A 12,773-nucleotide genomic window follows, 5' to 3' on the forward strand; every position below is an offset into this window, starting at 1 on the left:
CACCCTGTGTGCCCGCGGGAACGTCGCTTCGCCTGCCACAGCTTCACCAGCCTGTCTACGCAGCAGGACTCGTGATTCCTGCATCAGAGGGGATTGCGATGGTGTGATTGTGTGTGGACCTCCTCGGGCCTGTGCTTGGCTATTAGAAAAATCTTCATTAAGTCATACCCGTGGGGGTGGCGTTGCTGTAAGATTATCAAGATTCACCTGGATTGAAAAATACGTAAAGAAAGCATGCCCGGAGGTCCAGTATACCTGTGAGATATGGACTGATTTTTGACTCTGAGCTTCCTAGCAACAAGAGCAAAGAGAAAAAGAGGGTCACTAGCTAGGTGTGAAGGCCCTTAAGATGAAAGCACAGGTTTTCCTGCTAAGGACACCCGAGGGATGGCCCTCCTAGGGGCCCGCACGAAGAGGTCCCTGTGCGATATGCTGAGCAGCATTCTCGGTGTTCTTGCGGTCTGGCTAGATCCAAGGACCTGGTGTCTGGAACGAGGTCCCCAGGCTCCCCTAACTGCAGGGGAGAGGGAGAGGGGCGTCCTCAGGGGGCCTGCAAGAGAGACCCAGTGAGGTCCCGTAACCTCGAGATGACTGAAGTGTCCTGGGTCATTGTCAAAATCCACAAGGATTTCATCTTCATCTGTAACAGAGCCACGTGTATTTAAGTACAAAATAACATTTTCCCTCCTCCAAATCTGTCCCCTTGTGCCCACCTAGCCAGTAAGCTGGGACCACCGAGCCCCAGGCCCACGCCCAGGACGCTGGCTTCCCAGTAAACAGCTGGCTTTTATAATACTGTGCTCTGCTCTTGTTTTCTTGTATGCCTTTGACTGTGTTAAGCAAATTCACTTAACAGTCTCTCCAGTAGTTTCTTGGCCCAAGTTCTTGGGAGTTTTGTCCTGATAGCTATAGTGTGTGCCTCCTTCCCTCCTGGTGGCCTGTTTCCTTGGGCGCTGTGTCCTTGGGATCATGAGTTTGTTTCCAGCCAGGGGTTATCTGTGGCCCCCTGGCCTGGCTTGGGAGCCCGCCCCTCCAAGACACCTTTAGGATGGCTCGGGCCGGCAGCCCCAGGCTATCAGCAGCCCGGTCAAGCCGCGTCCTCACAGGTTCCAGGAGACGTGCCTGCGTTTTCAACTCTCTTGAGCTCAGGTAGATACACACCAGTTTTCTTAGTCATCTGTCTTTGCCAGGGGGCAGATCTCTTTCTCAGTTACCCATTGATTAGAGGCACAGCCCCTCGAGAGCCCTGGCTTTGTGTGAGGAGCTCAGTTGCCTCTCCCACCAACGTGTTTGCTCAGCGTCCTCCCTCCTGACTGCTGGTTTTACCCTTCGTCTCAACACCCCAGCTTTTAGTTCATAGCCTTTTCCTGGGATTTTACTGTTATGCTGATGACAGCACAGTGAGTGGAGGGTAAGACTGAAGAATACAGCCCTGGGAGCCAGACTGCCTGGGCTTGGATCCCAGCTCGACCAGCACGGGTGTGCTCAGTTTCCTCATCTGTGGGATGGGCACAGCAATGGCTGAGGCCGCTGGAAGTGCTAGAGGGCTTTATGCCCTAAGGCACAGAGAATGTCCCTCCGCGTGGAATGATTGCGTCTTTCAAGCACTCTTCGGGCCTTCAGTACAATCGATATTAAATACGAGCTAAGTGTAGGAATAAGACAATCCGAATGATAATATTAGTTTATCATTTTGGCCCCTGGTGATTTCCTTCACTTTCTTACAAGCGCGTACAAATGTTGTGCATTTACATGGGTCGTTTTTTATCCAGCCTTTCTGGGAGATAAGTGCAGGGAGAGAGCTTTCAGGTTGTGGCGTTCTTTAAATCGCCCAGCCTCTTGACCTCCGAGTGGTCAATGCAAAAGACTCCTCGTGCCCCCAGCGGTGACTGCTTCTTACAGAGGACTTTCCAGATTCTGCAAAGTACCTGTCCCCAAGGCTCCTACGAAATTTCAGGCCATCCTGGGAGTCGGATGGAGTCCAGCTCAGTCACAGGCCAGCTCTGTGACTCAGCTTCCCCCCGGTGCAAATCCTCCATCGCTTATCTGAGACCCTCAGGGCCAGATGTGACTTGGGAACTCCCGCTGGATTTCTGAACGATGATTCAACCTGTGGACAGCCAGCTGCAGACATCAGGGCGGCATCCTGGGGACCCTGTCTATACCAGATCTACACTGAGTGGGGTAGATAAGGATTCTGACTAGCTTCACATCAGGGCGGATCCAGATTTTGTGGCCAGACTCTGCAAAAACTTGAGTTTTCAGGGCTTGTGCCTTTTCTAGGTGCGGACAGGGATCTGCAGCAGGGGAGAGAAATTAGCCTCAGCTCCCCCTCCAGCAAGCAGAAATGGAGGTTTACAACCAGGGAGCAGGGCCGGGGTCACTGGGTGGGGAGGAAACCTGTGGGGTAAGGGGCACTCTTGTGACCGATTCAAGGGAATTCTTGCTGAAGGCGGGCCAGGGTGATAAGATACGGAGGGTGGGGGGTTGGGCTAAGCTGACCCATCAGGATTCCTGCTCAAACTGGATCCTGCACTGACGGATGGGAAGCCCAAGGTCGGTCCAGCGACCGCGGCTGGGAGCAGCCTGAGCAAAGTCTGGTCCAGAAGGAGGGTCTTTGTCTGTGTCTACTGGGCACTTACCTCGCACCTCTGCGCGCCGCAGCCACAGCCTCCGCAAGCGCCCAGTCTGATAGAGGAGGCAGTGCCGGTCAGAGGGAGGACGGCCTGGGGGTTATTGGCTGAGTTAGGTCCCGAGGAGAAGGGCCTGCGTCTCCAGGGTGGGGGCAGCTGGTGATAACGGCTCATACGGAGGAGCGCCCACTGTGCGCCTGGCCCGTTCTGTATCTGTGGACACACTGTCAGCCTTGGGAGTCACCCAGGGAGGAGGGTGTTATTATGGTTCTCCTTTTACAGCTAGGGAAACTGAGGCACCGTTAAACAGAAGTCGTCAGCCCGAGTTGGACTGCTGTTCACCGGTGAAGCCGCAGCTTATGCCCTGAATCCGGACACTCGGCCCCCTTAGTATTATTATCATCAATAGCCCTGGAGAAGACATTAGTTCGAGGAGAGGGAGGACGGCCGTCCCGCATGGAGGGCAGCGCCTGGAGAAAGGCCCACGGGTGGGAAGCAGGCAGAAAGTCTGGAGAACAAGCAGTCACTCTGTCTTCTGCTTGGAGGTTGGTGGCAGAGAGGGGCCTGGGCAGTAATGGAAGGAATGGAAGGAATGGAAACTTGTGCCCAGATTGTGGAGGGCCTGGGACACCAAGCTCGGAAACGTGGAAATCTTGCAGGCAGAGGGCTTCCTCCGAGTCAGGGGCCCATCACATCTGGGTAGCAGGTGAGCGGGCTGGTGGCAAGGTGGGTCCCCCAGAGGCTGCGTCTGGGACAGGGAGGAGTCCTGAGCCTGCAGGGGCTTGAGGGCCCAGAGGGGTGGGCGTGCTGCAAGCACAGGCCTGGGACCTGTGTTTGTGGGCCCAGCAGGGGCTGGGAGGAGGGCAGGGGAGCAGTACCTGCCCAGACTTCAGGTGGGGAAGGGCCTGGCCTCCAGGCAGATGAATTCCATCCACAGTCCGCCATGCTGGAAGCGAGGGACTGGAGGGGGCACCCCAGTGTCCACCCTGGCCCTGCCCTTCACCGGCCTGTGACCCCGTGGGTGACATCAGGATCTGGGACCTCAGGGTCCACCTGTAGTGGGGAATGAGGCTCCCCAGAGGGCAGGGGTATGGTGGGGTTATGTGGGCAAGGCACTCAGGAAGGGGCACCTCCCACCCCTATAGGGAGATGGAACCCACCCCCCAACCCTTCCAGTGAATCTCAGCACTACTTTCCCCTTCATTAAATTTGTCCCTCATGGACTTTGAACCACAGTCTTGCAGGAGTGGAGGTGGGGGGGATGGCTCATGGAACAGGGATTCCCCCCGCTGGCTGGACACCCCCTCCCCCGGGAGCAGAGCCCTGCACTTGGCAGAGTCCGGACAACCCAGCGCCACCTCCTTCCTGGGCTCTTCGGGCTTTATTTATGAAGCCAAGAACGCAGGCCAAGCTGGGATGCCAGCGCTTTCTGCATACCCTGCTGGATCAGAATGCCCCCTGGGACCTGCCTGGAGGGGCCATTAATGAGGGGTCACGAAGGAGCAATGAGTGACAGAGCACTTCCTCAGGCCCCCAGTCCTACACCAAGCCTTCCCGTCCTCTCCTCTCGGGCTCCCCTTCCTAGGTCTTTGTGTTATCAGTGTGAGTTCTGATATCCCAAGTGGTTATTCTTTCCAAGGATTCTTCTAAGAAAAGGCTGCCGGCCAAAGAGGCGCCTGAGGGAGAAATAAAGCTGTCCACCGCCGCCCCCCCCCCATCTCCTGGGGTTTGTGCATTCCTACTGGAGAAAGCAGGGGTAAGGGAACGAAGGTGTCTCCGGTTGGCTGGCGCTGGGGCCCGACCTGTCCATGTTTGGACGTCGGGTTCCCGGATGCAGAGGTCAAAGCCAGGGCCTGGGTGCGTGCAGAACCTGTGGGGGCGGGGAGGTGATGTGGTCATGTCTTATGTCTGCCTTAACAAAGGACCACAGCCTGGAGGGCTTGCAACAGAAATTCATTCTCTCGCAGTGCTGGAGGCCCGAAGTCTGAAATCAAGGTGTCGGCAGGGCTAAGACTCCTTCCTTGTCCCTTCCAGCTTCTGGCGGCTGCCAGCCATTTCGTGGCTCTCCTTGGCTTCTGGCCACCTCACAGACATCCGCCTGTCTTCACACGGCTGTCCTGCCCGTGTCTCTATCTCCGTGTCTTCACAGGGTTTTCTTATAAGGACATCAGTCATGGCATATAGGGTCTGCCCTCCTCCAGTATGACCTCATCTCAACCTGGTCACATCTGCAGAGACCCTATGTCCAAACGAGGTCACGTGCACAGAGACCAGGAGTTAGCACTTCAACATGGCTTTTTGGGGGACACAACTCTACCCACAACAGGAGAGCAGCCTGGATACCCCCCGGACTCAGTCCGGCAGGTAGATTGCTGTGTCTATATCCACATCAAGTTTGCCGGGCTGGATGGGGCAGGCGGGGTCGTTCTCCTGGGGGAGGTTGGGAGGGACAGGCACCTGCATAGCGGTGGCCCCCAGCTCTCCCCACCCTGCCTGCTGCCGACCTTGCCTCTAGACATGATGTTGATGACGTACGAGAAACAGCGGTGGCTGCTGTTCATTTCGGGCCTGCTCTGTGCTGGGCGCCCAGCCGACACACGCCACCTCATTCATTAGCAAAGGAGGTCATCAAACGCACCATCATGGAGCCTGGGCAGCCTGGGTTTGAATCCTGCCCTGGCTGTGTGACCTTAGACCAGTCATTTAACCTTTGGGATCCCCAGCTGGCTTCCCTATAAACGAGGATGATGCGGGCAACTTCCTCCGTATGGAATTGCTCTGGAAAGTCAGGGTGGGTGCGGTAACAGACTGGACCCGAGTGAGTACTCCCCAAGCATGGTCTGCAGCCGCCACTCATGGGGCCCTCCCACTCCTATTGGCAGGCCCGTGGTTCTGTCTCCCCGTCCCATTCAACAGAGGAGACAAGGCGCCAGGAGGTTAAGAGGCGGGCGGGGGAGGTGGCCCGGTGGGGAGCAGCCCCGGTTTTGGGGGGCCGTGAAGCCTGCAGCCTCTGCTGTGCCCCACTCCCGCTCTGCCTTTACCCTCGCTGTGCTTGCGGGCACCTGTTTATAGACCGGACTCGGGGTTATCCAACACCTGCCCGAGAAGGGCCTGGGAGGCTGGTTGTTCAAGACCTCATTTACAGATGGGCAAGTGCGGTTTGGAAAGAGGGTCATGTGACTGCAGGTGTGGGGTTATCGTGTCGGAGACAAGGGACCTGTGCTGCTCAGAACCTCCTCACCCGCCCCTAGAACTGAATCCAGAGCAAGTGGAGGAGGAGTGTTCTGAGAACAGAGGCTGGAGACCACCAGCTTGGGGAAGAGCTCAGGATGGGGTCCTGGTGGCAGTGCGATGGGGCTGAGGGCTCAGCTGGTAGAGAGAAGACTGGAGGGGCCCATGAAGATGTTAGGAGGTGTTGGACGGGACGGGAGCTCACTCCATGATGGCAGAGACCCTGTCCTTCTTGTCCCCCACTGTATCCACAACACCTAGAACAGGGCCTGGCCTGTAGTGGTGTTCAGTAAATCCGTCTGCAGTGTTTGTTAAAGCACTAGGGAGGCAGACTTTGCCTCACCAGCAGTCCACTGTCCCATCTCCAGTACTTCGTAGCTGACAACCCTTGAGCAAGCAACTTAACCCCACTCAGCCTCAGTTTCTGCATCTGTGAAATGGGAGTAATGCTAGTTGAGCCTGGCTCTGAGGCCACCGGAGGGACATTTCCTCCAGAGCAGCTCGAGAGCGGGACCCACCGGCCCCAGGCTTGGCAAGCGGGAGTCTCTGTGAGGTCCCGCATTCGTGGAAGATGACAGGCGTCCCTTCCGATGCCCGTCCAGCCTGGGATGGTGAGCAGCTGTCCAGCCTCGGGACGGTCACTGAGAACAGCTCATTGCAAAGCCTTCAGAGATGACCAACCGAATCATGGGGGATGCTGGACTCTCCCAGCATCACAGCTCCGACTCGGGAATCTCTGCTGTGCCCCCCTAACCAGCAGCCGTTACAGGCCATTGGCCCACAACCTCACCCCCTCGTGGGGCAGGCTTGTGGCCCTCCCTGTCCATCCTGGAGGAGGGAGGAATAAGCCGGGCACCCCTCCCATGGCGGTGGCTCCCTGTGCCCGCCACACTGCTAAGCCCCACCCTGGGTGTCCAAGACCCCAGGGTGCGGGAGGCGCTTTCCCAGCCCGCTTTGGGGGAAGCACCAGGCTTCGCCACCAGGGGGCAGAAGTGCCCCCTCAGAGCGGGCAGTGCCTGGAAGTGGGCAAGGCACGGGCCGGCTGAGGACAGCGCTAGTGACAGTGACAGAGCTGGCGTCTGTCCACCCCTTATCCCCCAAGCTGGCCTGGCTCCAGCTTCCGCTCTGCCACTTGCTGACTGTGACTTCGGGCATGTGCCTCGCCGCCCCCCCACCCCCAACCTAGATGAGCCTGGAGCACACAGGACAGCTACAGCAGCCGCCCCCGTGCCCTGCTTCCCTGCCGCTCCCTGAGCCCCCTTTGGACCCGGCCGCTTCGGGGTGGGCTGGCTCCCTGCTTTGGATGGTATACAGACACTGGCTGGTGTCCCGGAGCTCCAGAACTCTCCCTGGTGAACTCGAAGTCTGGAGGCCTGGGTTGCAGAGCTGTCCGTCCCAGGCATCAGGCTGCGCACCTGGGAAGTGAGGTGCTGAGCCAGGCTCAGGGGTTTGCAGACCCCAGGGGACCATGAGAGTCCCCTCAGATGCTCGTTAGTAATCCCCAGGCCCTGCCCCCACAGGTCCTGACTGAGGTTCCCAGCAGGCACTGGGACGGGCATTTTGAACAAACCCCAGGGCGCTTTCTGATGCAAAGTCTCAGTGCCAGGAGCCCATGGACAGGGGCCAGGCCCGTTCTGCAGGTCATTGCTGGTCCTGGTGCTTTCCCCGTGAAGACGAAACCTCTGGGCCAGCCCCTCGGCATACTCATACCACAGGCATCAAGACACCTGGATTGCCATCTCTGGCTACATCTGAGGGGAGCACATGGCCTCTAAAGGGCTTTATGGTTCTTATTTCCCCTGTCCTTCAAACTCACCCGTGGAGGCTTGGGGCAGGGGAGCGGTGGCAGGCAGGGCTCCTAACCCTCAATCCCGTCCATGTTACAGATGGGCAAACTGAGACCCTAGGAATCACCTGACTTGGTGGCAGGGCTGGTGGACCCCAGTTCTGGCTACTCAATCAAGGACTCTCTCTCCCTTCAGAAGGACAAGTCCTGGAGTCCCTCTTGGTGACCAGGGCCCTATACCAACTCCGGACACCCCACTGGTGGGTGGGAGGGTGGACTAAAGCCTCGGTCCTGGGGGAGGAAAGGACGTGGTTGGGGCCTTCTGGCCTGGCACAGATCCAGAGCAGTTTCGGGGACTGGGACCCCAGTCTCCTGATCCCTTTGACAGAGGGCATTTTCTTCCCGAGTCGGCGCGGAAGGGCCCTGCCCAGGGCTGCCTTTGCAATGCAGTCGCTCAATCCCCAACCCCTTATCAGGCCTGGAAGGCCCCATAAGTGAGTGGAGGGCCTGGTGGGCGCCCAGAGCCCCTCTGTCTGCCTGTGGGGGCAGCAGCTCAGCGAGGGCTGTCACGTGGGGCCGCAGGCCCAGGAGGCCCGGTCATCTGATGCTTCCCGGGAAGCCAGAAATCAGGGTTTCTATGTCAATCTCTCCATTGTAAAACCTTGGCTGCTTACAGTTTTTGTTTTTTGTTTTTTTCCCCACGCTGCAGGCTGTGCAGAACACATTTAGGGGCTTGACTTGGTTTGTGGCCGCCCCGTTGTCGCCTGCTCTGGGGGATCAGGATGGCCTGGTCTCCTTCTGGCCTCTGCGTCAGATTCCAGCCCTGGGCGTTCCTGCTCCCCTGGGCTGTCAAGCCCCACCCCCATATCCCTATACCCCTTGCTGCCTGTCACCTGCCCAAACACAGGGCAGCAGCACCTTCATCTAGAGTCCCCACTATACCCTGCCTCTGGGCTCTTGGACGTAGACAGATTTTACGGAGGTCCTGAGCCAGGACTAGGGGACGGTTACAGCCAGCTCCTTAACACAGCCTGCATATGGCCCTGAAGTCCCTCCACCATCCCTACCTCCGGAATTTCCTGCTGGCCACTTCTCCCAGAACCCTGCTGTCCAGCACCGCTCCCAGAGCCCCCTTTCCACCAAAACCCCCTCCCTCCCAGTGCTTCCTCTTCTCGCTTCCTCCCGCCTACTCCACTAAACTGCCCTCACCCACGTGCCACCCGTTTTCGCTTTAATTTCTCAGCCAGAGGGGTTGGCCTCCCTCCCACATTGAGCTGGCCACCCCTGCCAGCCTGCCCGCCAGCAGCAGAGCCCGCGCTAAGCGCCAGCCACCTGAGTGTGCCGAGCAAACAAAGCCAGCCCTCTCCCCCGGCTTGGGAAACCACCATGCATCGCATGCCACCCAGGGTCCAACCCGACGGCTCTGCTCCGTCCCATTTACACCTCTGGTAGCTACGTGGCTCTATCTCCGTCAGTCCAGTGGGGCACCTTCCACAAAGCATTTGCACTCCTATGGCCGAACGTTGTCCCTGCACTCCTGTGGACAGATGTTTATCCATCCATTCGCCTCAATCTGTACTGCATGCCTATTGCGAGCTGGGCTTGGGAATATAGTACGGAACCCATTGAATAGTCCCTGCCCTTCCGGCTCGTGGCACCAGGATGGAAAAGTCACCAGATGACCAGAGGGCAGCCCTGGAGCCTGACGCAGGGTAAAGGCAGCCGGAGGAGGGGGACATGTCTGGCACTGAGACAGGTGTCTGGTTCCCATCCTGGGCAGGTGGCGCTGGAGGTGGAGGGAGCATACAGGCTCCACAGGTGTTTCTAAAGGGGTGAGAAACCACCAGAGGCGTGGAAGGGGCAGCTCGATCCTTCCTGGCCTGTCGGCTCACACCAGGTCGTGCAGGTCTCCGCCTTGGGGATGTGGGCTCTGGGGGAGTCCATGGTCTCTGGTCTCCACTCCATCGATTTGGAGCTCAGGGCCAGGGAGTCTGCCGGTCGTGACTCTGCCTCCCCAGGGTGAGGTTCATGTCTGGCACATAGCACGTGCTCAGGAAGTGCCAATTGACTTTAACCAGGCCATGTGTCCCTGTGAGGTCATCCACTGCTTGGTTCGACCTTGGCAAACCATCCCGCCTGGGGTATTAGGCAGAATGAGCCCCGCTTTGGGGGCCGAGCCAGGCCTCGCCACTGCCTCCTTCAGGCCAATTCCTGTTTCCACACTCTGTCGGACTGAATTAGCTAGCCCCCACCCATGGCACGGAAGGAACCCCTTTCTCAGGGGGCGGGTGCTTTGGGTCTGCCATTGAGAGGAAGCGGGAGAGGCACACACCCTGCCATAAGGGACCCAGTGGCCTCTGGGCCTCAGTTCCCTGTTCTGTACAACATGGGGGGGAGGGCCTCTGAGCATCCATCACCTGCTGAGAGTGTAGGATCAGCCCCTCGTTTCTCCCCGCAGATTTACAAGGGAAGTGTCTATGGGAAGACGGAGGGCTGTGGTGCCCTGTCTGATTCGGAGGGAGGGGGGACAGGGCTGGGGGAGGCTGTTCTGCGTGTCTGTGCCGTGTGCTTGGGACGCCTGGCTTGGCCCAGCTTTGCCATTTGCTGATTGTACGGCGTTGGGCAGGTTATTTCGCTTTCTGGGCCTCGTCTCCTCAACTGGGAAATGGGAAGAAGCATTCCTACCTCTGTATCAACTATACCGAAAATATAAAAAATTAAAGAAAGAATTCCTACCTCATAGAGGGAGGTTGGCCTAAGACCACGCATCTAAAAGTGCTGTGTAAAGCCTGGAGAGCCCCGTGGCTGTGTGTGCCCTCCCTTCACTGGGCTCACTCTCCGCAGCCCCCAGGTCTTAGGGGACCCATTTGTTTTTACCATCCCTGATACCTGGAGGCGGCTGCTGGTTTCTGCGGTGGTGAGGCCACTCGTGATCCCCCCAGCCCCCAGTCCGGCAAGCCTGCCATGCCAGAGGAGGGTGATTAGTCATGCCCAGGCTGGGCTTAGGTGGGGTGGGGTCCCAGCCCAGTGCCCCAAGGGGGCCGGAGGTCTCCATCAGGTCTTCAAGAGAACCTGGGAGGAGTCTGTGTCCACGTGGCAAGGTCTTGAGGGATCTGTGTGGGCACAGCCTTTGTGGGGATGGCAAGGAGGGGGTAACTTTGGGTGAAGATTGGCAAAGAGGGTCTGGGCAGGGAAAGAAGTCACCAAGCGCTGTAAGTGTGGCCGCAGTGGCTGGCTCAGGGCGAACGCTTGGGGTTGGGTTCTGCGTCCCATGCGTGTTTCCTGTGGGCATAGGAGGCCCTTAGAAGAGCTGAGGGGTCCAAGCGCGACCCAGAAGGGCACACCGAGGGGGCCGCGGCCAAGGAGGCGCCGACCCTGCCCCCGCTCATGGCCACGCCCTCCGGGCCACGCCCCCTGGACACGCCCCCTTGCTTGAGGTCCCGCCTCAGCCCAGCATGGACCCGCCCCCGGGGCCGCCCCTGTTTCCGCCCCCCCGGCCCTGGACCTGCCCCCTCCAGCACGGCCCCGCCCCCGCCTCCGTTTGCGCCGGGTCCGCGCCGCCGGCCGCGCTCCTGGCGCTCCACGCTGCGGCCGCTCGGAGCAATGATTAACCCGGCGGGCCAGCCGGCGCGGGGCCCGGGGCGGAGACGCGGGACCGGGGCGGGACCCCGGAGGGCCGCTCAGCTTCCTGCTCTCGCCCAAGTTTCCTCGTAGAGGGCGCTGTGCCGGCCGGGCCCGCGGCGCGGTGCGGCGTGGCGCAGGGCGCGGCGCCGGGCGCGCGTGGGCGCGGAGCGGGCCGCCGGGGTCACCATGAGGACTCTCCGCAGGTTGAAGTTCATGAGTTCGCCCAGCCTCAGTGACCTGGGCAAGAGAGAGCCGGCTGCCGCCGGCGCGGACGAGCGGGGCACGCAGCAGCGCCGGGCCTGCGCCAACGCCACCTGGAACAGGTAAGGCCGCGCCCTCCGGGCCCGCCCGCCGGGTCCGGGGCCCCAGAGCCGGGGGAGAGGGAGCCTTCCATCGGGCCCGCAGGCGAGGAACGGAGCCCTGAGCGCCGCGGCACTTCATAGCTCGCAAAGAACTTGCTCCGCCGGAGTTGTGCGGGCGGAGAGGGAAGTTTAGTGCAATGTGTTTCTAGAAGGGAGGGACGAGACCGCGAACTCAGGGCTCGACCCAGAGCGCCCAGCTGGTGGGCGACGGGGTGGGCCTGGAGCCCGCGTGCTTGCCTCCCACCCTGGGGTCTTACCACGTCTGCGCCCCGGTACTCATGGCAATCTGGGAGGTAAAGAGAGCAGGAAGTATTTTTCCCATTTCGCAGATGAGCAAAGAGCCTCAAGGGCGCAGTCGGTGGGTGGCCGCTGCGCTTCCTGTCTCAGAGTAAAGGTCCCTTTGGTCGGAGGGGGTGGGCGGGTAGTTTCCCCTGAGCGGCCCCTTGTCCTCCCAGCTGTCAGCAGGGGTGCAGCAGCTGCCTGGCATTCCTGAGACGACCCTCCCCCCTGGGGGCCTTTCCCAGACTAGCAGGGGCGTGGGAAGTCCCCCCACCCCCAAGCTTTGTTTGAAGAGCAAGGCTGGGATCCGGAAAAGAGATGGTTTATTTAGTGGGATTCCCCAGCGTGTCTGCTCCTGATTCCTTTTCAAAGTAGACATTTCCACCAAAAGGCAAAAGGAGGGGAGGGGAAAGGAGTGAGAGGCTGTTCAGAGGGGCTGTGGATGCCGTCCCCCCTACACCCCACACACCTGGCAGTGAAGTGTTGCCAGATGCTCCCCTGGCTGCGGTCCTGGCCCCCAGGAACCCGGTTGTCAGTGTGGCCACACACTGATTCTGTTCATGGAGAGTTTCATGAGCACCGTAGTGGGCACCGGGCCACCAGCCTGAGACCCTTGTCTGCGCCCTAGGCAGGACCCCATCATCCATGTGCTTACCTTCTGTTCCCTACCAAGTTGCAGACTGCTTGGGGCTGGGTTTGCCTCAGTTTCCCTTTCTGTCAGTGGGCATGTGCATCCTCCTTACAAGGCTGATGTGGAGACGGTGAGGGAAGGGGACTCTCTGGGGAATCTCTGTGACCCACTGACTGCACAATGTCCAGTTGATTTCTCCTGTCTCAGAGTTCAGGAGAGAGATGCGG

The 12,773-nt window shown here is 59.5% G+C and overlaps 1 protein-coding gene across 4 annotated transcripts in view; it reads left to right on the plus strand.

The window, feature by feature from the left end:
* The window catches only part of PRR5 (proline rich 5), a 53,280-nt gene that overhangs the window by 12,191 nt on the left and 28,316 nt on the right, over positions 1 to 12,773 (plus strand). For all 4 annotated transcript variants that reach the window (XM_040637691.1, XM_040637688.1, XM_040637687.1 and 1 more), the window contains exon 2: positions 11,478 to 11,597. In XM_040637691.1, the coding sequence (XP_040493625.1) occupies positions 11,488 to 11,597 (110 nt within the window). In that variant the 5' untranslated portion in view covers positions 11,478 to 11,487. The remainder of the gene's footprint in view (positions 1 to 11,477; positions 11,598 to 12,773) is intronic.

This window comes from Ursus maritimus, unplaced genomic scaffold (genome assembly GCF_017311325.1).
Source record: "Ursus maritimus isolate PB19 unplaced genomic scaffold, ASM1731132v1 scaffold_21, whole genome shotgun sequence".
NCBI classification, from domain to species: Eukaryota; Metazoa; Chordata; class Mammalia; order Carnivora; family Ursidae; genus Ursus; species Ursus maritimus.